Genomic DNA, 27400 nt, shown 5'->3' with positions numbered 1-27400 from the left:
TATTGTTATGCTTGTACTGGTAGGAACCTCCTGGTTACACCAGCCCACAGGGGATTATTGTGTCCGTCGTGCAGGGAGGGCCTGGGTGGGGAGGGAGGGGCTGGGTGGGGAGGGTGGGGCTGGGTGGGGGGTGGGGCTGGGTGGGGAGGGAGGGGCTGGTCACCCCGTGATGCCCTTATAAAACTCAACATTTAACCTACTCACGTCAGCTTGTTCCCGACCTCACAGCCGGGCATATTTGCGGAATACACCACGCCGCCGTTGACCCTGCAGGCCATTGACCGAGCAACCCAACATTCCTACCAGCTCCCTCCGCAGTAATGTGTTTAACCCAGAAAAGCCCACTGAGTCTCCAGACTTTTATTTTAAGTGTGTTTTTTTTTGCTTCTGGAGAAAAACATAAATCTCGGAGGGAACTCGTCCATGCATAACATGTTCTAAGCATGACTTGTCCGTGTGTATGCACGTGTGGGAGACAAAGGCGGTTAGGCATGGTGCTGAGCACACCTACCCCTTCGTGTGCCATGCCGGCCTTTACAGGCGCTGCTTCTCGCTCACAGCACTTGCCCCAACAGTCTGTTTAAGGCTACACGGTGGGGGGGGGTGTGGCGGATCTTTGTCTTTGTGGCGGTGCAGGTGGAAGTTGTGGAGCCGCTGCACGGTGGGGCGGCTTGGATGGCGGAGCAGCCGTCTGAGCACAAGAAGCCAGCTGGTGCCAAGTACGAGACGACCATCTTCTAGCCTGCCCAGGGCCCAGTCCACATCCAACGGTGTCCCAGCCCCACGTCTCTCAAGCTGCGGGTCCGGGACCACGATGGGGTTTCCGTGCTTTCTTGAGAGATAGGTCGCTGCTGGAGCCTCGTATTCGATGAGTTTAAAGGGAAGGCATCCGTTAAAATTGCCAAAATAAAATAACTTTTGAGGTCGCCAAATGTCACAATCGTTTGCGTTCAGGCCTCTCAAATGTTGAGGCCACGACATCCTTAACGCGATATCGCCAACCCCCCCTTATCGGTCAAGGCTACAGTGAGATCAGTCAGCAACGTGGTTCCACTCTCACCTGCGCTGGCCTGCCAGGTTTTCGACCACATCAGAGTGGTTTCCATTTAAACAGAGTTTGAGAATTTCTGCTTTCGTCTGTTCAGCACCCGGTACTGCACTCACACTTGAAACAAAGTGGTTACATTGTAGTCGCCATACATACAGGGTCGGTGGGAAGTCGGCGTACGCGTATCCTAAAAGCTATCGTTGTACCCGTAGAGGTATGGGATGTACAGGAATTTCCCAGCCACTCTAACTCCTGAATCGCGGCATCGTACATCTCAGCTTTTGGTACTGTGTGCTCCCGCGTGGGTACTCGACGCCCGTTGTGGTACTGTTCGGCAAAAACGCGGTCGTGTTTGCCTCGTCTGTGGTACCGTGCGCCGGCACCTTGGCGCCGCACGTCTAGAAGCCGTGGCACGCCGCGCGTCTTTGCTGCTATGAGCGACAGTGCAGGCACCTGTAGGCCTCCACTGTGTCGTGTGTTAGCGCTGGTGGGGATCTAACCCACCCAGTGACAATGTGGATTATATTTAGACTGTGCTGTAGGTCGATAGATATGTGAACATGTACGATTTTTTCTTTTTACATGACAAGAATTCACCAGTGGACAACCCCCTTTGCCACTGCGCTCTACAGGGTTATCGTCCATTGTTTAGAATTGTCCCTGAGCTCGCCGCACACCACAACGACACATCCATCGCACTGGACGTTCGTACTCTCTGCACACTCGATCGAGTCGCAACAGCGAATGATGTTGACCCGCCAAAGCAGGAGATCGGGCGGATAGTAGAAAACGCTTTTGGCGAGATGCGGTAGCATCTTCCACCTTGGCCGTGATGTGACGTCTTGATCTTTCATCCTGAAAGCAAGAGAAGCATCGTGTAGCAACTGCTCATTGATCCCGACAACACCGTCACAGGTGTGAATTGTCTAGTTCAGTCTCCCCCGCACTTGTGAAAAATGCATACCGTTATCCTCTATGAATGGTTTTTCCACCAAAATGCGTTTATACACCCAGGCTCATTGCAATGCAAATCGCTCAATTTGATATGTCCCGCCTGCCGCCCAACACCAAGTGGGTAACTTTTCTGCGACCCCAGAGGTCAAGAAATGGGGGAAAAGTGGTGGTTACGTTATCACAACTGGAGGGCACGCTTTGGCAATTCCTTTGGGGAAACACTTGTGATTGCACAACTCCCAGTGATCTGACTTGGGAACCATAATCAACTCCAAGGGTCACATCACATTGCTAAGGAGCATGGAAACACTAGTTTGCAAAGATGCGCCCCTCCATGCTGTTGGAGCTCTTGATGGACGTGTGCATCACGATGCATTTCAACTTCCTGGTGGCTTTTTCCATGGAATTTTTTGTTTTGTTTTATATTTTACTCGTATTGCAACAATCTATCCAATGTATCATTTCAGATATCGATCAATGTACATTTAAAGTTAAAAGACAGTGTTAGTGTGCAGCATTGCGGCGCATTCCGTGCAAACCACGAAAAAAAATGTGAAACGATCGGAGATCTCGTTCGGAGCACATCGCTCACGTGAAGGGAAATACGCCCCACACACACTCTCCACTATTCAAAACCCTGAACCGTGAGGGTAGATGAACGTGCCACGAAGGTTTTGCATTTGGGCGATGTTTGCACCATCCCTGTTTTAGCACAAGGATGACGCCATCGGACACCCCCCCCCCCTCCCGCATCTCGCACGGTGTTGAGTTTTGTCGTCGCTGTGCGTTCTTGGACTTGTGGAACATTTTCCTTTTCTTGGTGCCATTCCTCATTTCATGACCAAATACTTTCAACGAGTAAAATTGTGCACTGAGCCTGCTCACTTGGGTTCTTTTTTAGGGATTGGTAAAGTATTTTGTCTCTCGCAGCGGTGTAGAGTCATAGTTTATTGCTTGGTCATGCATTGTGTGTAGCTGTTTTAAATCTATACATTACCAGCAGAAGAAAAAAAACCCATGTACTCATTTGTACAGATTAACTACTTTTGTCGGCAATATTAGTTCATAGGTCAGAGCAACATTCGGCACAACTCAAGGTGTCACATATTTAGCCATACCAGTTTGCATACTTCAATAATAAAAGTGGCTAATGTGATGAACTGTGCTAACTAAGCTCATTAACTAAGCTCATTGCATAATTCACCGGTTCTTTCCGACTCAAGAGTTGGCTTTGCCATCTCAGGTGGTACAGACCGGCAAAATATTTGGTCTGGGTCCGTATGCATCGTCGGGCGCGATCGTTGGCATGAATAGGTAAAACTGCTGGGATGAGAGAAGCTCCCATACGTTTCTACTTCCTATTTGTAAAACATCGAGCCAGGCTACGGCCGTGGGAATTCTCGGAGCCGCAGTGCTGATGAGATGGCGGAGCCCTTTAAAACCGTCTTGGGTTCACAAAGTGATACGTACAGACTTCTTAAGATGTTGTTTGTTTTGCCTCGCCCGTGTAAGTGTTGCTGATGTCGGTTGCATAATCCCATATGCACATCGTGCATGCGTGTTGGCTTACTACCAGCAAACTGCAGCATGTTTTTTTGCCGTTGCTCATTAGTGCACGGGTTGATGCACCGCGCATCCTGATGGCTCACCGAACTTCTAGAGACCGGGCATCACCTGGTCCCCAGTGTAGTAGACCACAGCTAAATTCCTAGAGCTCATCTCAGCCTGGATCCAAATGCACCACAGCTCAGCTGCCGCAAATGTGACAAGTGGAATATGAGAAAATGCACATTGCTCTGGGTAAAATGGCAAGTGTTCAATATTAATCCTTGTGAGCACTTCGTTGTTTGGCTACATTAAAAGTGCTGCTCCATAGCATCGATTATCCTAATTGTTGCCCTCCTGTATCCACAGTATAAACGGTTTGCTGAAGACGAAACCGTGTACAATACAAAGTTAGCTGCTACTGCCATGTTTGAGCTGTACGGTTTGCTCAGATTTCTGAAATGTTACAAGCTCACCACTTGCTCATGCTAATTTAAGAATTATGTGTTCCTTAAGGTCGTAGTCTATAACATTTCCATTTGAAAAGTGATTTTATCACCTACATAACAATATTAAACGCATTATCAATATATTTTGTGAATTGCATAACATTTGAAGTGGTAACAGAAACGTGTATTTTTACGATTGCTATGTCCACAATTTCCTCTGCAGATTTAAACGGAATTGCACCCAAACATTTAACATTTTTGGCGAGATTTAAACTTGCTAACGAGTGTTAAAGCACGTTAAATATTCACCCGCTCCAGGTACTGAAAAACATCGCGTTTTAAAGGGTCGGGTCGTGTATAGTTTCTACGGTGTTACTTTTTTTATGCTGTTTTGAAAGTGACCGTGTTTCACCGTCTTTTTGCGCACTCACAATATTGAGAGAGAAAAAACGGCAGTGGAGCGTCGCCTTCGCTGCCTCCCCCCACGTGGTTTCGCGAATGGGCAGCAGTAGCAGCAGCAGGGCTTTACAATCGGTACTCTTTACAAATGCGTAAAACCAAGGGCTCTCTTTGTACATTGAAGTATTTCTCCGTGGCTATGGGCGGGACGTCGTCGTTTTTTTGCGCACTGCAAACCCAAAGGGCGCTGCACCGAGTTCTGCCAACCTCCAGTTGGTGCAGCCCCGCGGGGAGATGGCAGTGTACGTTGTACATACGGTCTCACCGTTAGTATTTACTTGCAGCTTGTTTATATATATGTGTGTGTGTGTATACGTTAGTGTTCGTTGTTTAGAATTGTCAAACAGGTACACACATTTACTCGCTCGTGCGTAACAATAATTATCTTTCGTTTATTTGTAAAAAAAAAAAATCTGCTTTATGCTGCTGCTGATGATGAGAATAATAATCCTAGGAAACGGCCAGTATGTGACGCTTGCTGTTAGGTCGGATGAATTGCAAGGCACATTTTTCAAGATCACTGGCACCAAAACATTGTTTTGTTGAAGATCAACTCTCACATTGTGACCTGTCAACTTCGTAACTGACCTGCAGCCACCCAGTGACTGAAGTGTTTTTATATTTGTATTGAAATGTCACCAACCTCACGCTACTTGTGAGAGCACGTGGCCCGAGAAACGCGGTTGATCCGCGGAGTGCTAAATCATCCACGTGGCCGTAACCTCCGAGACGTTGCCAAGAACTGTGCACAAGTCACTTAGCATCTGTAAACATTTCGTCATGGAAGTTCAAAAGGTTACATGGGGAGAGGGGTTCGCGTTGTCCTTTCAGTTCTGTGCTAACGTTCTGCAATGTAAGGCTACGCGTAGAAAACTTAAACCTCCGCAGAGTTAGAGCATCTTTACGTCTGACGCACGAGTTCCAAATGTGTAGATACATGTATCAGCACATTTCCTTTACAATGTAACTTTAAAAAATAGTACTTCGCACGGTCCTGTACATTAAGTTCGACGTGAAATGCCTCTCGTGTGTGAATTACGTTGCTTGCCTGCTTGTTTGTTTTTAACCAGCGTGAATCGTGAAAGCTGTCGTGCATTTCTGCTCTTTCATTTACTAAGCTAGAAAATACTAACAGTACGTTGCAATACTTGAATTTTATACTGTACGCATATGCCATTCTCTCTCTCCCCCCCCCCCCTTGTTTTAAAAACCCACGAGGTGCGTTCACGTGGCGCAGAGGCGGCGTGCTGGGCGCAGTCCATGCCCCCCCCCCCCCCGAGTTGCAAAGCGCAGCAACTTTTTGCTTTTCTCTCGACCCTTGCTGAACGCGCGCAGGCAGGGGGGGGGGGGGTGTACACCGTGTGTTGGACGTTCGTATTTTCAATGTGAAAAATAAAAAACGCGACTAGAGAAAAATAAAAACTCCGCGTAAACCTTGTTGCATCACTGGGGGCTGCCACCCGCTGCTCGGTGCCTGCTCGCTTGAGCCGTCACGGAGCGTCGGGGCGTGTGGGGTTCGTGAGTAGCACCTATGAGGGCCGGCACTGCACACCAGAGGGTGGGTGGCTCAGACCATGATGCCGCCTTTGTCTCCCCCAGTGGCCATGGTTTCTCACCGTGCCAGGTACCCAAGACTAGTTTGACCTAGGCGAAACCCAGAACCGTTGTAGGTAATCCATCACTGGTGTTGGCCGCGAGCGGTAATCGAACTCTGGTCACGTAGCGCAGTGCATCAATTGCTGGACTACCGGTCCCACACAGCTGCAAATACAAAAATCACCCTTCTACCATCCACACATTCCTCCATCTGAAGTATATTCTATTCATCGCACGAACATAGGTGAACACGTAGAGCTATATACTCTTACCATCATAATTATCTAACTAAAATGATTTGTCGGGCAAGATTGTTGTGGTCAATATCAGCATCACCGTTATTTGTTGTCAAGATAGGAAATATTTCCTGGCAAGCCCTGTTGCCAAATCCACATTATATAACGTTAAGTATTGGGCCGACGCCAGTCGCCTTCGCAGTTATTATATCAGTTGTGTGCAAGCGCTTCCTTGCCATGCTTGCTGTATGCAGATGACAAAGCCAGACAACAATTTGCAGGAGTTAATATTTTAATGTTTCTGTTTGGTATTTAATAGAATCATAAGGAAAAACAAAACTTCAAATCAAGTATTGTTTACCTTTACAGATTACAGCCTTTATCTTAAAACAGGCAAAGACAATTACTCTTTGATCAGAAAGCACATTTCTGCTTTACTGTTAACAAAGACATCACAGTTGCTGATAAAGTGTGCAATATTTAAAAAAAAACGTAGATTAAAATATACTACGTAAAGATCAATTTTACAGGCATTGAGAAATGCGAGTTTGTAAAATGCCCATTAGTTTGATTTTGTAAAACAGTATGAAATGGCCGCTGTGTGCGATTTTGAAAAACGACACGTAAAGGGGTTCTTCGCTTGAATGGTTTCCCTACGAATGAGCAGATCGGCTTTCGTAAATTAAACGCAATCAACAGAAGGTGTGTACAGGATTAGCTGCACGTGTGGTAAATGTTATGTTGGGCAAACAGGACGAATGATCAGCACGAGACTAAAAGAACGTCAGAGAAATATTCAATCCTCCCAAATACAACTGTCAGCAGTAGCAGAACAGGCGTGCCAACAAGGACACTCAATTGATTTTGATTATGTTGAAGTTTTGTGCAAAACTAGCTACTACTGGCCAAGACTAATTAGAGAATATCTAAATTTAAAGAAATCAAAATAACTTAAACCGTTCGGCTACCGCCTTAGTGCTACGTGGAAGCGAATAATCAAATAATACATTATTTAAATGCATGCCTACAAAGGGCAGCGTACTTCAATAGGGATTACCGTTGGTAGGGCTATTTTAATAAACAATAGACAGGAAGGACAAGTTCAAAGGGCTCGCATAATGCACATGCATAATGTACGTTGCCTCAGTAATCCCCCCCCCCCGCCACCACATTGTGCAAGAGCGCAAAAGCGTGGTCAACACATCTACGCCTCTATATAAGGAACGAAACAGGTGGACTTCTCCACAAATCTGGCTGTCGCCTGATGAAGCTAGTCGTAATTACTGGCGAAACGTCGTTCTCAAGATTGTAAATGTTGTGGCTTGGCTCTCCAACACACCGGCGTGCTGTACTAGTGACGAATTGGCCACGTTCTGTTCACGTGACAACCCTTACTAGTTGGCTATGTCGGGTGGTGGTGGGTTTTAACGACACATTTATATATTTACGTGATCTAACCCTAAAAAACCTCTTATGGCGTACCGTTAGATTACAGTGGCAGTGTCAAATGTACGCCGTGAATGAACATTCTATCGCGATGCAGGAGAAACGCAAGGCGTTCCTGCAACACGCACAGGAACAGATGCCCCACACAAACATACGAGACAGCTCATCCGTCCCACCCCTTTGGAAATCTGTCGCACTGCTGGCAATGGGGACACACATTGGTAAAAGCACACAGACATGAACATTCGACAACACGCGAATTGTGCCCTAAGTGTTCACCCTTATTGTCAAGGCTGACAGGATGCTTGCGTTTGGGTGTCAAGCTTATGTCGGGAATGTGTTCAAAACCAACCACAAATCAAACAGGAAGTGGTTACAAAGAACCATAAAATGCAAATCGTACATCGGCTTCCGAACACGAGCAAACACAAGGCGGCGTAGTCTTCTGCAGGAAGGAGCGATGCTTTAGGAAAACACTTCCTTCTGTTTGAAGTATGCCTCAAATCTTGCCAGTGCGTAATCCTACACGCATGCACACACACACGTTTGGCAACACGTTTACAATCATTCTCCTTGCTCGTCCGTATCATAGTTACGTAAAAAAGTGTTGTGTCATTAAAATGTAACGCTTATTGTTACTTTTTAGGTCTATTAATCATGCACAGTGCATAATCATGATGCCACATAAATATTTTCATTTAGAGTATTTGGTTGATATTAATTTCCACATGATAAGCCACTTTGTGGCCAGGACGCTTCTGAAAAAGAGCTACATAGCTCAGTGGTAAAATAAAAAATTGTTTAGTTTAGTTTTTAGTTCATACCGCACTCTCAACTTCAGAGCAGTGTCTCGTTACATTACCATGTTCGCCACTTCACAAAATATACAGATTCGACTGTGACTTCTTTTTATCACGTGGAAATTTACAGCAGCCAAATACTCTTAAACACATGTTAATTCTAATGTGGAAAAGAACCGGAGGACCCGGAGAAAAATCCACACGACTACGGAGAGAGAGAGAGACACACAAACTCCAAATATACAGCAGGCATCAGGGTCGGGATTGAACCCATGCCCTCATCCATAGCAGGCGAGGGAGTTAACATCTCGGCACCGTGGCGCACTCGTAAACAAGATACAAGCTACTCCGCAGAGGGACGTTGCACGGTTATGTTGTGTAAAGGGGTCCCCCTTACCAAGTATCCAAACTGGATGGTGGACATGTGTGCTTGGAGGATGGACCACAGTCCCCAGAAGAAGTGAGAAGCCAGAGCAAACCTTAACACAAAGGGGGCAATCGCGCATTCCTTGACACCTTGTGATATCCATTTAAAAACCAAACCTTTCTTTTCTCCCAATTCCCCCCCCCCCCCCCGAATACTATCGGCCCGCATCACGAGATGGCGAACGTAAGCAGAGATATCGAAAACGGCCTACAAAAGCCGATATTACTGATCTACCACTGAAATCTCTTTAAGAGACTCAGCAGAGGGCAGCACTCTCCAAACTCACTCAACGACAGAGTAATATTTTCCGCATGACGGTCAAACCAATGTTTTTTTATTCTCAGAGCTGGCATTCAGCAATATCAAGTGCAGGACCAAATTTAATTCGATGTTTTTTTCACGCAGTCGCTGCTAAATAGGCTTGAGGCCATCAACGCACTGCACTTGAAAACGAGGTTTATTATTATTGCCGGCTCGGCGCTCTAACCTTTGAGCCACTCGGCGAGCACCTCGCCCCTTGGTGAAATGCTTCAGGCAAAAAGAGGTTGCGCTTGCAAGAGAGGGCATCATCACCTGTTCACCTCCACCAGCATGGCCTCCAAAACCGCGGTGTCGCCACTTGCATTGGGCAGTCCCGCGCTGTCCGCAGACCTTCCGCCCAAACGCCCACCGCCAGAAACGTCATTCTGACCTCCTCCTCCCACGTGATTCTCTGGAGCGCTGCTGCAGCCATTCATGTGGTTACCGGCTTGGGTCTCTGCTAGGTAATGCCGCAGAAAGTGCAGCTGCAACGAAGGAAATAAAACGACAGCAATTTGTTAATTATCTTGGAAAGTCCGTAAGCAGGCTACGTATTTCCAAGACGTGCGTTTGCGAAAAACCAAACACGACAAAGATGGGCGTTAAAAAGGGGGCGCAAAGAACTGCGCGATGTTTGCCCCCCGCCCCCTCTGAAGTACCCGCAGAGAAAGCTACACGCGTGCACTTTCACCGCTAGCTTTTGACATTTCTGCCACGCGGAGAGCAGCAGAGGAGGAAACTCCGTTCTCCCCTTGGCGGGGGAACCCAGATGGACGCGGCGCCGGGTCCGCCGCTCGTTTCCCGCGAGCGGCCGACGTCGAGAGCTCAAGTTGCTTCACCGAGAGACGGCGGAGGAAGACGGACGGTGTGGGTCGCCTGCGGAGGAGTTACCTGCTGCTCACGGTTCGGATACTTGTCCAGGTTGGCAGTGAAGAACGGCCACACGTCGTGCGTGTAGTCGTAGGTCCACTCGCAGAAATGATTGCCGATGTCGAATCCCCTGCGGAAGGGAAGAGGGGAGGGGGGGGTCGTTACTCGGCACGCGACTTCCACACAGCAAACGAGGACAACCTCTGCGTACAAACTACGACGAGCGACAAAAACTTTGACAAAGTGATGAAAACGTGAACGACTCTTTTATTTTATTGAACTAAATTGTGTGCTGTTGCCCAAGATTAGCACGGTTGGCTACGTATGATGCAAAATAAGTTCAACACACATGCTTACAAAGAAATCTTGCGCTCAAAGCCGAAGGCTGCCCCTTATAGTCCTTACAGTCATGCTTCGATAAACTAATTTTAGTCACGACGTATTTAATTTAGCCTCATGGTAGTAATGTGGTCCATGACTTTTTGATTGTATTTTATTTATTTCCTTTGTCCCTATTCTCTGTTGTTACCCTGTTCACTATCACCGACTACGAAACCACACGAGATTAAGTGCTGTGCGAAAGGAAAGGCGCTTTGCATTGCAACGATTCCTCACCGAGGCCTACGTGCTGTAAAAGAGGGACATTACCAGAAACGGCATCCGTAATTTATACTCTTTCTTTTTAAGGCCAACAGTGTTGTTGTCAAATTACTTTTGTTTGTTATTTGTGCATCACTGCCAATGCAAGCAGCATCACCGATTAGCACGGTTGGTGATGCACGGTGATAAAGTTCAACATACATACCACCGATTAATTTAATCTGTTTAAATAATCTGCAGTCTTAAAACGCCCAACAAAGTTAAATACAGATTCTGGGCATTGGCACTCACCTGTAATTATAGCTGCAGTATTCAAAGTCGATAATCATGAGTTTGTCTTCATTTGCCTTGACTTCATCTTCCAAGAGGAGAATGTTGCCTTTTGAAATACACATATCAAAACAGTTTCAACGGATAGCATTATCAAATGCCTCGTTTGCATGGCTTTAAATGCATTTCATATAGCAAAGACTCACCTACGCTAAACGGCATGTTTATAGACGGACCATGTAATGTTACAGTTCAGTGTGCGTGGTAATGAATAATCCTTCGGTGAAATATAAATGCTCCCATTCAAAGCACTGAACCAGCACTGAGATCCAGAGTTCAAATCTGTGTTTCCACCAGCTGCAATTTAACCGGGTGTAGCGAGCTGATGGTGTCAACATGGTAACCAATGATTTATCACAAATCCCCATACAATAACGATGTTGTACCTAATTTAGCACATTCCAACTTCCGAGAACTAAACAATGCCTTGGTCGCCATGTGAACCCAACCCTCCCCCCCCCTCCCAGAGCGTGATAAGGTGCACTGCCTGGCATGGGTTACAGGCGACCGAGGGACTTCGGAATTAGTTCTGTGGTGTCACCTTCAGGGGGAGGTCATTCGCTAACACTGGAGATGTCACACTGCCTTCCGAGAGTTCCAGACGGATGTTTATTGGTCTCACGCCACCACGCCAATCGCACAACTGAACTATGAATCGGGATATGGAAATTCATTCTAAAAACCAATACACGCCCACCACCAGCCGCTGCAGCCATTTACATAACCGACATGCGCCGGCTGTGGGCGCGTCAACAGCGCTCACGGCTGCACTCCCCCACGGCTGCACTCCCCCACGGCTGCACTGCCCCGCGGCTGCACTGCCCCACTGCACTCCCCCACGGCTGCACTCCCCCACGGCTGCACTGCCCCGCGGCTGCCCTCCCCCAAGGCTGCACTGCCCCACGGCTGCACTGCCCCACGGCTGCACTGCCCCACTGCACTCCCCCACGGCTGCACTGCCCCACGGCTGCACTCCCCCACGGCTGCACTGCCCCACTGCACTCCCCCACTGCACTCCCCCACGACTACACTCCCCCACTGCACTGCCCCACGGCTGCACTCCCCCACTGCACTCCCCCACGGCTACACTCCCCCGCGGCAGCCATTCTGCCAAACGCTGCAATGCGGTGACCGCGGCTCAAGGTCACCCACCATCCCGACGGCTGCCACCGTCGATTTTTGCAACCCCCGATGCGCGACGCCGAGGTCAACACCATAACCTCACTTTCAATATAAATCCACCACATTACAATAGCATTCTATTACCATTTTGTTTTTTACTTTTTTTATTTTACCATGTAAGGCCCTCTGAGCTATGTAGCTCTTTTCCAGAAGCGACCTGGTCACAAACAATAGCTCAACGAAGCGGCTTGTCGTGTGGAAATGTACAGCAGCCAAATACTCTAAACATGTGTTGATTCTACATGTGGAGGGAAAAACCGGAGAAAAATCCACGCGGCCACGGGGAGAACATGCAAATATATAGGTGTCAGGGTCTGGATCGAACCCACAACCTCCTCCATACCAAGCGAGGGAGTTTACATTTCACCACCGCAGCGCCCCTGCATTCATTCACCGGTCAAGCTTTTTGCAGCTATTCCAGCAATATATTAATTTGTAGACAATAATGAACGCTGAGAAATTGACCGTGCGCGCTTGACGGCATTACATATGCCTGCCCGAGGCGCAAGTCGTTGCCTTGTGGTCAAGTTACAGGCATCGCGGCATCAACATCGGGTTCAAGAGGTCGTCACGGCCAATTCCACCCACGCCGCCAGACTTTGCCAACAGCCTTTTGGTACGAGCAGCGGAGTGCGTTGGCAGTCGGTGACGAAGCCGTGGGCAGACGGTGACGGAGCCGTGTGCATTGTGCACCGCGCGGCACCGTGTGTCGAGGTGACTTTGCGTGCGGTGCGGCACAGGGGGCGAGACTCACCTTCCTGACAATCGTTGTGACAAAACACGACGGGGGAGGGGGTGGCGGCCAAAAGGTTTCTGCAGCGCGGGAAAAGCCAGGGGGACATCAAAGGCAGTCATCAGATGAGGTCAACGTAAAGGCAAAGACGACGCCATGCTCGGCGAATCTGCACTGCATCACTAACGTAATGTTCCAAGTCAGTAGTTCTTAATAAATAGGTTTAATAAAACAAGGTAATTGTACTTACGTGCCCCTGCTTAATTTGTGTTTCGACGATTTACCTTCTCAAGAGATGTGGCCATGCCTCGCACCCCCAGAAAGGGCATCTCGCATGCCCAGGGGGTGCATGCACCCCAGGTTAAGAACCACTGTTCTAAGTGATATACGAAAAAGGGGGGTGTAAATATAAGTTTTCCCACTTTTACCCAGGAAAGGTTTACCGAGCCTCAAGACGCATTTTGAGTCGGGTCACAGTCGTAGAGATCTTAGCCAGTTCCATTTGTGAGTATTTGGGAAGGGAACGCGAATACACAGAATAAGCCCACACCTTATGAGGGTACGACGCTCAAAATCTCTGTGTGGATGCAGTCAGAAATCGATTGCTGCACTGTCATCTCCTGGTCACTTCTAATGCACAACGCTGGTATTTACGTAAGGACATCTGTAGCAATTATTACCCCAGAACTTCCATCTCGTGTGGGAGGTTGAACGACATCAAGTGCTTAAACTTCCTCGCCTGTGGCTCCTTTGGGAACTCCAGCAGCATTACCTGCTCCATGTAGCTGTAGGAAATACGGCGTGCACACACACACACACAGCAACTAAACACAAACAAAACGATAATCGCCACAAGCCACACGCAATTTACAGAACAAGACCGTCCCGCCTGTTTTTGCGTAACGTATATCGAACAGATCAAACGGTCGCAAAGCTACGCAAAAGACGGAAGACTGAATTCTAACCACTGTGAACACTGTGGGACTGAGCGTATACACCAAAGAGACAAACCACTCCTCATCCAATACAAAAGACAACATAAATTAACGGACGATCTAAATGCAAGCGCACGTCATGACGCTGTACAGACAGAGATGGGATGTGGCCATCACGGGCAGGAAAGGGAAGTGCTTGCATTTGCGACATAAGGAAGAGAAATCGGCAAGCGTCGTTGAAATTATTTAAACTTAACGTGTGTATTAGGTTCTGGGCATTTTTGCATTGTTAATAATTATAGTACAGTATTATCTTTATATTCTGAGTGACCGAACCGTGCTAAAAATACTTTGTTTCAAAAATAATTATAGTCATGAATTCCAAATCTTATTACATTGGTCGTAAGCGTATTATAAAGTATTAATAGGGATTAACAGGCCCACAGAAAAGTATGAAATACAAAAGTGAGCACGAGGAGGTCAAGGTGAGTTTTTGTGAAATGTAAATCGGTAATAAAAAGTAACATTGCCAAAGCGCCCAAAGCTTAAAGTTTTCAACCAGTGCACAATATCTGCTCCAACACATGGTTCGAAAACACGGGGACACTGCCAAAAGGAAATGGAACAAAAGCTGAAAAGTGTGCGCAGAAGCAGGGAAGAGATAAATGCTGGGGACTAGAGAGAGAGCGAAAGAGTAACACATGGATCGGAGGAAAAATACTTATTAGAGGCATTATCTTGACCGGTAAGAATACCGAGTGTGCTCGTGTTTGCTAAATAGGGGCGATGAACAAGGATCGAGACCGGTGATGGAACCAGAGCCAATGGGCGAACACGACGAGCAAGGAGATGGAACGATGACATCGGTTCACGTGGGGGGAATTAAAATGGATTATGGCATCGCGGGACCGTGACGGTAGGCGATGGACAAGACTTCATCCAGCAGTGGACAGAACACGGATGGTGGATGTTAACAGGTTATGATTGCTCCGTATATACAGTCGTGAACAGAAACAGGTGACCGTGCTGTGCTATTCTTTACACCCAATGCTTTGTCAAATCACATTAAAAACCACGACACATTAATTATTTACCTCTTCATTGTGCTGAACAGCCATTTGGGCTCTTTGTTGAATGGCATTTTCATTTCGTGAAATCTCGCAAGTTTTGTTGCAATTTCCGCGGAAACTTGTGGTAAAGCAAGCTCTGCAGTTCTCAATCTTCTGCTCTGAAACAGCGCAGACAAACACAATGACTTGCTCATCCTGAAGGATGGGATTAAGAGTTCTTGGTACTAGAAGAAGGCGGGGGGGAAGGGGGGGATAGGTACAGTACACGCGGCATGATTCATATGTTGGCGAAAATACAGTTTCCACTGATAATTGGCTGAAAAATATTCAAATTATCGGTGCAAAAGGCGACCCCCTAAGATGTTTGAGACAATCCGCATCCTCGCGGACTAGATGTGCTTCACTGCGCACAAAGACAGAGAGTCTAACGCCACATTACGTACACTTGCATGCCACACCCATGTTTCCCGATTTCCCAGAAATGTCTTCTTTCAAAACGACCCCAAAATTATGAGTGCGTCTTATTTTCCGGAGCGTCTTTTAATTGTGTGAACACGGTAACGATGTTTTGCTCGGTGTGCAGCCGATTGTGGGCTCATCCCCCACCGCAGCCGCTGCACAATCAGCTTACAGGAATGTACTCCTCCAAGCGGCCTTGAGGGAAGACCCCGTAGAGTTTCGGACCCAGCATTCGTTCTGCTAGGATAGCGAACATCACACTCTCCTGTACTAGCGCATCTTGTCCCTGCACACACACCGCAAAACGACGCGTGCCGTACAGCGAGTACAACGCGCATCGCGTCCACGTCATGGGATGCCGTGTGCCATTCGGGCACGCACGCGGTGTGCTGTACGCACGGAACAACACACCAGTTTCAGGACACGGTGCCCCTTCGGTAAACAATAGCGTTTGTGTCAAACGGTGCAAGGACACACGGCACAAGCGCAAGCTATATCCTGCTCGGCCCTGGGACATTGTTGAGAAATTCCACATTCGTATGGCCGGGGGCGAGTTTGCCCACAGGGACAGCTGTCGACTTCCCCGCAAAGTGGTACTCGTTGTATCGACCCAGGAGGGATTGTGAGCGGAGTCGATCCCCAAGCAGGATGTGAACTCCTAACCTTGTGAGTGCGAGCCACTGGCTTTACCGCTGAACCATGAGGCTGGATGCACATTGACAACGCGCTGCACATGGACAGGGCGCTGCACATGGACAGCCCACTGCACATGGACAGGGCGCTGTACCACGTGATCCACAGCCAACTCGGCTGCACTAAACAGCATGCAACAACACAGCAGCAGCACAGATCACGCCGTGTTGTAACAAGCAAATCACGGGGTTTGACACAGACAAGCGTGCGTGCGTGCCGGCATGTTATTTGTACAAACAGAAATGCACCTGAAGGATTCGGCCGTAGATTCGTAAAAGGACATTTCTTGGTTCGTCTCTGGAGTTCTGCTTCCCGTCCGGGAGGGCGCACAGGTAGAGGAAGTTGCTGAGCCCCCCACTGTAAAACAAGCAGTGAAAATTATGTTTGTTTGGACAAATACTGCACATTGGACGTATATAAAAATGTGGTGATATGCTGTATGATGATGACACAGCATCATTGTGTCGTTTGATATCCTTAACATTACACAACACAGCACCAGTGTTGCAGCCTCGTGTGTTTTTATGAAGCGGTACTGGGCGGCTTTTCGAGAGTTTAATTATTAAACGATGAGTTCCATCAATGCCCTTAATTCTTCCCACTGCATTAGCATTGACGCATCACAGAAAGCAAATCTGCAACTTGCCAGCACCATCCTCCCTGACGTGCGACCGCATCAGTCTTCTTCAAACAGTCTACACAACTGCTTTTATCCGCGATGACGTGTGTTGAACAAGATTAGAGAAAAGGGAATTTGCGCTGCTAAAATGATCTATGGACTATGTTACCTGAACCCTGCGTTTCTACATCGCCCCGGCCCACGTCACAAATGTGTTGCCGCGCAGAGGACACATCCACGTGTTATTGACTCCCATTTTGAGATATGATTGAGATATAACCGGTATTCATAAATCAACAAGAAACACTCCTCATTTTAATGTAGGCTTTCACAACCAATATTATCCACAAGAGTTTTTTTTGGGGTTAGATTGCGTAAATATGTGTCGTTAAACCTGCCAACACCCGACACAGCCAATTAGTAAGGTTTGTCACGTAAACAAAACATGCCATCGTTCAGCAGACTGGTGTGTTGGAGAGTAAACCCACATTTACAATTCGGGTACAATGTTTTGCCGGTAATTACAACCAGTCTCATCAAGTGACAGCCAAAATTGTGGATAAATCCTCCTGCTTCTCTCCTCGTATTCGCCACAAGCTCAGTCTCACGGATCTTAGGATAATGGGGTCTCACACAAGACCTCACGGTCATGTGGTTCGCTTGCTCGGAGAAGGTTCGTAAAATAGCAGAGGATTCGTTCGATGTCAGTGTTCCCAGCTACTACTACTCAAGCAAGTGGCGTTTTTAGGTACAGCCGGAAAATGTCCTCTGGAAGCCGAGAACCTGGGAAAAAGGAAATTATTTATAAGCTCAAAGCAAACTTCCAAGCACAAGGCAGCAAATGAGATCGTCAACTGTGGGCCGCAACAGGGAAGATTTCCTATGGACATGAGGTGTAAAGTAGGACAAGGCCCGCTTGTGGACTCAGCTTCCAAGAATATATTTTTAAATGCCCCCACCACGGACAGAGCGGAAGTGAAGCTTGTGCCGAGGAGCTCGCCATTACCTTATAATACTGATTTGAAACTCATTCTCCTGCAGCGTCTTCCACATGCCAGACAGGTACTCCTGGCACCACACGAAGGCGAGCCTCTTGGTCTCTGCGGGGACAGTGGCCTTGCGCTCCACCTCGTCCTGTTCCTCGTCCGCCTCCGCGCCTCTCGTCCTGTCCGAACCGAGGCCGGGCGCCTCGTGCTCACTCATCGCGCCGGAAGATCCTGGCATGAGCAGCAAAAACCGTTGATGTAATTACAGTGGCGAATACTAAACTAAACTATTTTTCTTTTACCAGGTAAGGCTCAGCTGAGCTATATAGCTATTTTTAAGAAGCAACCTGGCCACAAATGATAGCTCAATGAAGTGGCTAATCATGCGGGAATTTACAGCAACCAAATACTCCAAATGCAACCTGTTCACAAATGATAGCTCAACGAAGTGGCTTTTCATGTGGACATTTACAGCAGCCAAATACTCTAAATGCATGTTTATAAATGTGGCGGGAAAAACTGAAAGAACCGGAGAACAATCCACGTGACCACGGCGAGAACATGCAAACTCCAAATATACTGGCGTCAGGTTCGGGATCGAACCCACAACCTGTATACTAGGCGAGGTAGTTAAAATCTCGCCATCATGGCACACAGAAGCTGCGTCACATACGATACAATTCGGATATTCCTGGAAAACTGCCCAGCGTTGAAAAGTAGGCCAAAATACCCTCAGAGGGGGCTTTCTAGAGCTCCCTCCAGTGGAGGTACTTGTGACAGTAGTCCTGAGAAATTGTAGGGCTTCACCTTTTAGACGGTAAAACCTGTCAAAGCCTAAATAATCGTGGGGACGTGTCTTTCCAGCACGTAATAATGATACAAATGCGTACTTACGTAACTGAAAAAACACTGACACCACTAAATATCATCTAGCACGTTTAATTAACAACCGTTTTCTCAAGCTGCGCGCGAAGCTGGCCTGTGATTAAGGGAACTGGCAGTAAAGGTTATCCTGGAGGACGGGACGTGTGGATTAGGAATGTTAATAAGATTACGGTAAATTATAGATGATAATTACATTACACGAATTTAAACAGCCATGGCTACACAAAGAGGGTGAGCAGTGTGGGGGACCAATCATGCGAAGGCTGACTGGCGCTGGAGAGCCGAGTGGATGACAACTTGCCTACCTGTACGCACGGCACTCACAGAATTCACGTTTTCAGCCAGATGGCCAAAAAAAAATCACTTGGTATATAGGTCGTGGGTTCGATTCCGACCCTGACGCTTGTATATTTGGACGTTGCATGTTCTCCCCGTGGTCGCGTAGATTTTTGTTCGGGTCCTCTGGTTTTTCCCTCCACATGTAGAAACGTGCATTTAGATTATTTGGCTGCTATAAATTTACACATGATAAGTTGAGCTATCATTTGTGGCCAAGTCACTTCCGAAAAACAGTTATATAGCTCAGTGGGCCTTTCCTGGTAAAATGTAAATAGTTTAGTTTATAGTTTAAGTGACAGTTTCTCCACGAATGGGGGCATCGTGGGCGCACGTCAAATTCGATGCGCTACGATGAGCACATGGCCATTGCTGTTTGAGACCTGTTCTGTAAGATGTGTGTGAAACAAGAAGCACTCAAGAGCGACAAGCAGCAGCGGTCCCTGGCTCGAGCTCATAGAAGAGGATGAGAGTGCAACATTCGGCTTCTCACACCAGTAGGCGATCGTGTTCTCATTTTCAATAAAAATTACTCTGAAATATAAACTTCTGGGGAGACGAACAACTCTACTCAACATAACTTTTTTCAGGATTGTATAATATTTCATTTCTTATCTTGAAATATGGACGTGCAGGGTGGGGGAGGGGGAAATGGATAAGGTGGGCGTTCAGAGTATAGGTTCCTCGGCATGAGTCCCATGCCACATCTCCTGTAAAAAGCATTTATTTTTTTGCTTCTTAATGCCTTGTAGGGAACTCAGAGTTCATCACTGTTATTTTTTACTTGGTGACTTTTGCATTCTAATCTACAGTAATTACCTTATTGCTATCTCTATACGGTTTTACCACTTGCTTTACGTTCTTTTTCACCTTTTGCTCGCTCTCTCGCTCTCTCTCTCTCTCTCGTACTGTCACCCTGTCAGCAGGTGGACATGAGCCAGAACTGCCAGCAAAGCTGTTGCAAGCAGCAGGACCACTCCCAAGGGGACATAAAAAAAAATTTGTTCCAATCGTGAACGACTCTTGTGTCTCCAGGAACACGAAGAGCCGGAATTAAATTTCCATCCACAGTGGCAGTGGGCACATGTGCCAACTGTCAGTGTGAACAGCGTGGAGAGGAACTCTCTCCTCCTGCACCACATCAACCACTGCCACGCAAGCCCCCGTCACATTTACACCAAGCGGAAATGTTTAGATCAAGAACAAATGAATTTTGTATATCCCTGGCTTCGGCTCAGCCCTAACCAGCCCTCACATTTCCCCTGCGAGGAACAAAAAACCCTCAGTTCTTCACATGGTAGAACCCACCCCAGAAACAACTACCGCCATTTGCCACGAAGTGGCGGTGACGTCACCACAGCGCATGTGCCAGGCTAGGTGCACTTGGAGACCACGTGCAGTGTCGTAGGCTCGCTGCTGACAGGTCACTGGACAAACCCAGGTGCCACGGGTTGACTGAGATGACTGCTCCCTAGCGTGCCCCACCTCTGGTTTCTCTCTCTCTCACACACACCCACGGATTTTCTCCATGTCTCTACCCAGAGGTAAATTCCGATTCATCACCTTTGTAATGAATATATTACAACCGTTCTATTTGTGTACCACGCCAAGTGGCATCCGTCACGCCTTACTTTACAAGGGCCCCTACACGAGTGGGGCCGTGGGTCGAGCGACGTGGCACCTGGTGACACAGCGACGAAATGACTCAACGCCGCTTTATCTCCACCTCGCCCCACCAACATCACTCCACGTGCCAAAACATCTCTGCGCTCCCTCCATTTGGCACAAGTCGAATACGCTACAAAGACAAACAAATATATCCCCGTAATCGTCGATAAATGAGTGTTTATTTGATGTAGTGCCCTTCGCGATAAACCGTTGCAAGGCCCTTCACGAATAATAAGTTAATAATTGAACAGCGGTCAATAACTGTGCAGTAAAATAAACGATCAAAACAGAACGATCAACTTTAACAGGTTGTTGGAGCAGGTGCTGTTAGCGAGCACCTATTAAGGCCGGAAAGGCAGAGGTGGGTGGCCAGGACCACGTCCGGCCGCCTTTGTCTCCCCAGTGCTAATGTTTACGCACCGCACCAGGTACTCATTGAAGGACGACTAACCACGTGCATTCAAAGACAAAAATCCCCCGCATAGCCCCCACAGGCTGCGTTACACACACATTCACGTGTATTTGTTTTACGTTTAAAGTAGACTTGAACGCAGGAGGCCAGGATATACTCATTTGCTAGTGACCTGGGCATTCATAATACCCACAAATATACGAGATGGCATTTGCATTACAAAAACGGTAATAACCGGTGTTATCGATGTGTCTAGTAATACAAATTAATATTTCGATATAAAGGTTTCATGACTGCAGGGATTCATATTCTTGGTTCTTTCGGTAAAGTCACGTAGAAGGGAAACAATAAAATAAAACAATACAATTCTCACGACGTTTCAACTGCAACACAAGCAATCATCATCAGGTGTGAAAACCACAGCAAGGAAATTTGAAAAAAAACGCCACTTTTTAAAAATTTTCTTGCTGTGGTTTTCACACCTGATGATTGCTGGTGTTGCAATCGAAACGTTTCGAGAATTTTATTGTTTTATTTGTATTATTTCCCTTCTACGTGACTTTATGGAATGAACCAAAGAGTACCTTTTAACGGAGACGAGCAACTCGCACGTACTTGTGTCCGCCCGTCCCTTCCAGCCAGTCAAACTTTTTTTTTATATTGCCTGTGTCTCTCTCCACCTTTCTGCTGCCTTCTGTCCGGTCTATCCCAATGTAGATCGAGTCCTCGCTCCGTCTCTCTGTCCTCTCTCCTACTACTCCCTCCCCTCTATATGCATCTCCTGCCTCCACTCTCACCCACTGACCCCCGTCTCTGTGACCTCTCGCTCTCATTATTCCCCTCCCTCCTTTCCCGCATCAAACTCTCTCTTGTCTCTCTCCCTCCCTCTCTCTCTCCTCTTTCGCTCCCTCGCTTTCCTCTCCGTTTAAAGAACCTTTTCACTCTCCTCCCCCCCCCATCTCTTCTCACTCTATCACCTCCCTTCCTACCACACACACACACAGCACAAGCACGCCAGCTAGCCAGGAATCCAGCCAGCAAAGCAATTTTCTAACAAAGTACACCACTTGGATATGGTATAAAACGAGGGGAGCTGCTCCAGTGGAAGTGGGTAATGGGTACAAGCTCACTGGCCTTGCAACCCAGAGGTCAATTCCATGACCTTCAGGGAATGTCCACCCAGCACTGCGGATGGGTGAATCGCAGCTTGCGGTGGGATAAAATGTGGGCACACACACACACCCCATGTTCTGTTTTGGTGAATGTGGAAGAATAGACCAAATACCCGCTCTCGAGTTCTCTCTCTCTCTCTCGTGGAGGCTCTTCCTCCAGCAGTGGCGTGGACAAGAAATTGCAGGGATGCCCCTTTAACTGCACTGTATTTATCAGAACGACTGCCGCCGTGCGGTTTGTCCGTTCGCGCATCCTCAATCAATCAATACCCTTGAACTCCACTGGAATCGGTTACCGGTTCGTTACTTTTCTGGATCGGTGATCGATTCCCATTAACCGGTTACCGGTTTAACCGTATTATCGGTTCATACTCTTTGGTTTTTTCGGTAAAGTCACGTAGGTAAAACAATTAATAAACTAAATTAAATCACGACGTTTCGGAGGCAACATTAATTTAGTTGTTTTCATTTATTTTATTTTATTGTTTTTACCTACGTGACTTTACCAAAAAAAAAACAGAGTATGAATCCTTGCAGTCACGAAAGCTTCAAATCTAGAACGTATTATCGGTTCACAACCATATAATATAAATTCACACACACTCTGTACGACCGTAACACAAGTACAGTTACAGTGGGTGGCGTGACTCACACCGGATCCCAGCCGTCTTTGTATCCCCAGGGATTCCCAGGCCGCGTTCAGACACGTGTCGCCTACACTGCCCCCCCCCCCCCCCCTCTGTGTGGCCCAGAGACGCAGACGAAGTGACAGAGAATGACACACACACAGAGAGAGAGAGAGACAGGGCGATCGTGAAGAGATACAGACACACGTATACACAGACACACACAGAGACAGAGAATGAGACACTAAGAGACAGAGAATGAGACACACACACAGACAGAGAATCAGACACACACACACAGACAGAGAGAATCAGACACACACAGAGACAGAGCATGAGACACACACACAGACAGAGAATGACACACACACACAGAGACAGAGCATGAGACACACACACAGACAGAGAATGACACACACACACAGACAGAGAGAATCAGACACACACAGAGACAGAGCATGAGACACACACACAGACAGAGAATGAGACACACAGAGACAGAGCATGAGACACACACACAGACAGAGAATGAGACACACACACACAGACAGAGAGAATCAGACACACACACAGACAGAGAATCAGACACACACACACAGACAGAGAGAATCAGACACACACAGAGACAGAGCATGAGACACACACACAGACAGAGAATGAGACACACACAGAGACAGAGAATGAGACACACACACAGACAGAGAGAATCAGACACACACAGAGACAGAGCATGAGACACACACACAGACAGAGAATGAGACACACACAGAGACAGAGCACGAGACACACACACAGACAGAGAATGAGACACACACACAGAGACACAGAGAATCAGACACACACACAGACAGAGAATGAGACACACACAGAGACAGAGAATGAGACACACACACACAGACAGAGAATGAGACACACACAGAGACAGAGAATGAGACACACACACACAGACAGAGAATGAGACACACACACACAGACAGAGAATGAGACACTCACACAGACAGAGAATGAGACACACACAGAGACAGAGAATGAGACACACACACAGACAGAGAATGAGACACACACACAGAGACAGAGAATGACACACACACACAGAGACAGAGAATGAGACACACACAGAGACAGAGAATGACACACACACAGAGACAGAGAATGAGACACACACAGAGACAGAGAATGAGACACACACAGAGAGACAGAGAATGAGACACACACAGAGAGACAGAGAATGAGACACACACAGAGACAGAGAATGAGACACACACATAGACAGAGAATGAGACACACACATAGACAGAGAATGAGACACACACAGAGACAGAGAATGAGACACACATAGAGACAGAGAATGAGACACACACACAGAGACAGAGAATGAGACACACACACAGACAAAGAATGAGACACACACACAGACAGAGAATGAGACACACACATAGACAGAGAATGAGACACACACATAGACAGAGAATGAGACACACACACAGACAGAGAAAGAGACACACACACACAGACAGAGAATGAGACACACACACAGAGACAGAGAATGAGACACACACACAGACAGAGAATGACACACACAGAGACAGAGAATGAGACACACACACAGACAGAGAATGAGACACACACACAGACAGAGAATGAGACACACACACAGAGACACAGAGAATCAGACACACACACAGACAGAGAATGAGACACACACACAGAGACACAGAGAATGAGACACACACACAGAGACACATAGAATGAGACACACACACAGAGACACAGAGAATGAGACACACACACAGACAGAGAATGAGACACACACACAGAGACACAGAGAATGAGACACACACACAGACAGAGAATGAGACACACACACAGACAGAGAATGAGACACACACACAGACAGAGAATGAGACACACACACAGACAGAGCATGAGACACACACACAGAGAGACAGAGAATGACACACACACACAGACAGAGAATGAGACACACACACAGACAGAGAATGAGACACACACACAGACAGAGAATGAGACACACACACAGAGAATGAGACACACAGAGACAGAGAATGAGACACACACACAGACAGAGAATGAGACACACACACAGACAGAGAATGAGACACACACACAGACAGAGAATGAGACACACACACAGACAGAGAATGAGACACACACACAGACAGAGAATGAGACACACACACAGAGACACAGAGAATGAGACACACACACAGACAGAGAATGAGACACACACAGACAGAGAATGAGACACACACACAGACAGAGAATGAGACACACACACAGAGACAGAGCATGAGACACACACACAGAGACAGAGCATGAGACACACACACAGACAGAGAATGAGACACACACACACAGACAGAGAATGAGACACACACACAGAGACACAGAGACAGAGAATGACACACACACACAGAGAGACAGGGCGATCGTGAAGAGATACAGACACACGTATACACAGACACACACAGAGACAGAGAATGAGACACACACAGAGACAGAGAATGAGACACTAAGAGACAGAGCATGAGACACTCACACAGACAGAGAATGAGACACACACAGAGACAGAGCATGAGACACACAGAGACAGAGAATGAGACACACACACAGAGACAGAGCATGAGACACACACACAAAGACAGAGAATGACACACACACACAGACAGAGAATGACACACACACACAGACAGAGAATGAGACACACACACAGACAGAGCATGAGACACACACACAGACAGAGCATGAGACACACACACACAGAGACAGAGAATGAGACACACACAGACAGAGAATGAGACACACACACAGACAGAGCATGAGACACACACACAAAGACAGAGAATGACACACACACACAGACAGAGAATGAGACACACACACAGACAGAGAATGAGACACACACACAGAGAGACAGAGAATGAGACACACACACAGACAGAGAATGAGACACACACACAGACAGAGAATGAGACACACACACAGACAGAGAATGAAACACACACACAGAGAGACAGAGAATGAGACACACACAGAGAGATATCTACGCAGTGGTAGACAAACGCACACAGAGACAGACACCGAGAGGGATAAGAGACACGGAGACACTGAATATTATTTTTTTATTGAATGAGACGCAGAGAGACAGACCCGGAGACGGACACGACACCGCAGAGAGACACTGAATATAAATGTTCTATAGTTTGTTATCGATGACACTGAGAGACACACCCGGAGAGGGACACGAGACCCACCGAGAGACGCTGAAGGCGACACAGAGACAGGGAAGGGACAGACATTAGAAGAGAGAGACACAGAGAGACAGTGGTGGGTGGTGGGTGGTGGCGGCCTTTGCAACTCACGCGGTCCCGGGTCCCGCCGGCTTCTTGTCTGCCGCCGGGAGCCCCGGACTCTGAATCAGCACGACAGCTAAGGGGGCCCGGACTCTGAATCAGCACGACAGCTAGGGGGGCCCGGACTCTGAATCAGCATGACAGCTAGGGGGGCCCGGACTCTGAATCAGCACGACAGCTAGGGGGGCCCGGACTCTGAATCAGCACGACAGCTAGGGGGGCCCGGACTCTGAATCAGCACGACAGCTAGGGGGGCCCGGACTCTGAATCAGCATGACAGCTAGGGGGGCCCGGACTCTGAATCAGCATGACAGCGAGGGGGGCCCGGACTCTGAATCAGCACGACAGCTAGGAGAAAGGGGCCCCGGACTCTGAATCAGCATCGCAGCGAGGGAGCCCCGGACTCTGAATCAGCATGACAGCGAGGGGGACCCCGGACTCTGAATCAGCATCGCAGCGTGGGGGAGGGGGCCCGGACTCTGAATGAGCACGACAGCGAGGGGGGCCGGGCTCTGAATCAGCACGACAGCGAGGGGGGGGCCCGGACTCTGAATCAGCACGACAGCGAGGGGCCCCGGACTCTGAATCAGCACGACAGCGAGGGGGGCCCGGACTCTGAATCAGCACGCAAGCGAGGGGGGCCCGGACTCTGAATCAGCATGACAGCGAGGGGGTGGGGCCCAGACTCTGAATCAGCATGACAGCGAGGGGGGCCCGGACTCTGAATCAGCATGACAGCGAGGGGGTGGGGCCCAGACTCTGAATCAGCATGACAGCGAGGGGGGCCCGGACTCTGAATCAGCATGACAGCGAGGGGGTGGGGCCCAGACTCTGAATCAGCATGACAGCGAGGGGGGCCCGGACTCTGAATCAGCATGACAGCGAGGGGGTGGGGCCCAGACTCTGAATCAGCATGACAGCGAGGGAGCCCCGGACTCTGAATCAGCACGACAGCGAGGGGGGCCCGGACTCCGAATCAGCATGACAGCGAGGGGAGCCCGGACTCTGAATCATCATGACAGCGAGGGGGTCCCGGACTCTGAATCAGCATGACAGCGAGGGGAGCCCGGACTCTGAATCAGCATGACAGCGAGGGGGGCCCAGACTCTGAATCAGCATGACAGCGAGGGGGGCCCAGACTCTGAATCAGCATGACAGCTAGGGGGGCCCGGACTCTGAATCAGCATGAC

The 27400-nt window shown here is 48.1% G+C and overlaps 2 protein-coding genes across 6 annotated transcripts in view; one reads left to right on the top strand and one right to left on the bottom strand.

Moving 5' to 3' along the window:
* LOC133347491 (ankyrin repeat and sterile alpha motif domain-containing protein 1B-like) overlaps positions 1–5833 on the top strand; it is a 47895-nt gene extending 42062 nt beyond the window's left edge. For both annotated transcript variants that reach the window (XM_061559786.1, XM_061559785.1), the window contains exon 24: positions 637–5833. In XM_061559786.1, the coding sequence (XP_061415770.1) occupies positions 637–741 (105 nt within the window). In that variant the 3' untranslated portion in view covers positions 742–5833. The remainder of the gene's footprint in view (positions 1–636) is intronic.
* Positions 5834–6561: 728 nt separating this feature from the next.
* Positions 6562–26343, bottom strand: LOC133347490 (choline kinase alpha-like). Of its 4 annotated transcripts, none has more exons than XM_061559782.1 (12): positions 26220–26343; positions 17758–17968; positions 16381–16489; positions 15612–15725; positions 15005–15138; positions 13656–13760; positions 12997–13055; positions 11022–11109; positions 10152–10260; positions 9534–9745; positions 8931–9012; positions 6562–8255 (listed from the first exon to the last, which is right to left on the bottom strand). In XM_061559782.1, the coding sequence occupies exons 2-12, from the start codon at positions 17952–17954 to the stop codon at positions 8199–8201; spliced, it is 1266 nt and encodes a 421-aa protein (XP_061415766.1). In that variant the 5' UTR covers positions 17955–17968; positions 26220–26343; the 3' UTR covers positions 6562–8198. The 4 variants fall into 4 exon arrangements, with proteins under 4 accessions (XP_061415766.1, XP_061415765.1, XP_061415768.1 ...); XM_061559781.1 differs by lacking the exon at positions 26220–26343 and adding an exon at positions 21654–21791; XM_061559784.1 differs by lacking the exon at positions 26220–26343 and adding an exon at positions 21703–21751.
* Between the last annotated feature and the right edge of the window lie 1057 nt (positions 26344–27400).

This window comes from Lethenteron reissneri, chromosome 26 (genome assembly GCF_015708825.2).
Source record: "Lethenteron reissneri isolate LAM-NWPU_2019-01 chromosome 26, ASM1570882v1, whole genome shotgun sequence".
Taxonomy (NCBI): Eukaryota; Metazoa; Chordata; class Hyperoartia; order Petromyzontiformes; family Petromyzontidae; genus Lethenteron; species Lethenteron reissneri.
Note: the sequence above shows the minus strand (reverse complement) of the source record. Positions and strands in the feature narration are given on the sequence as shown.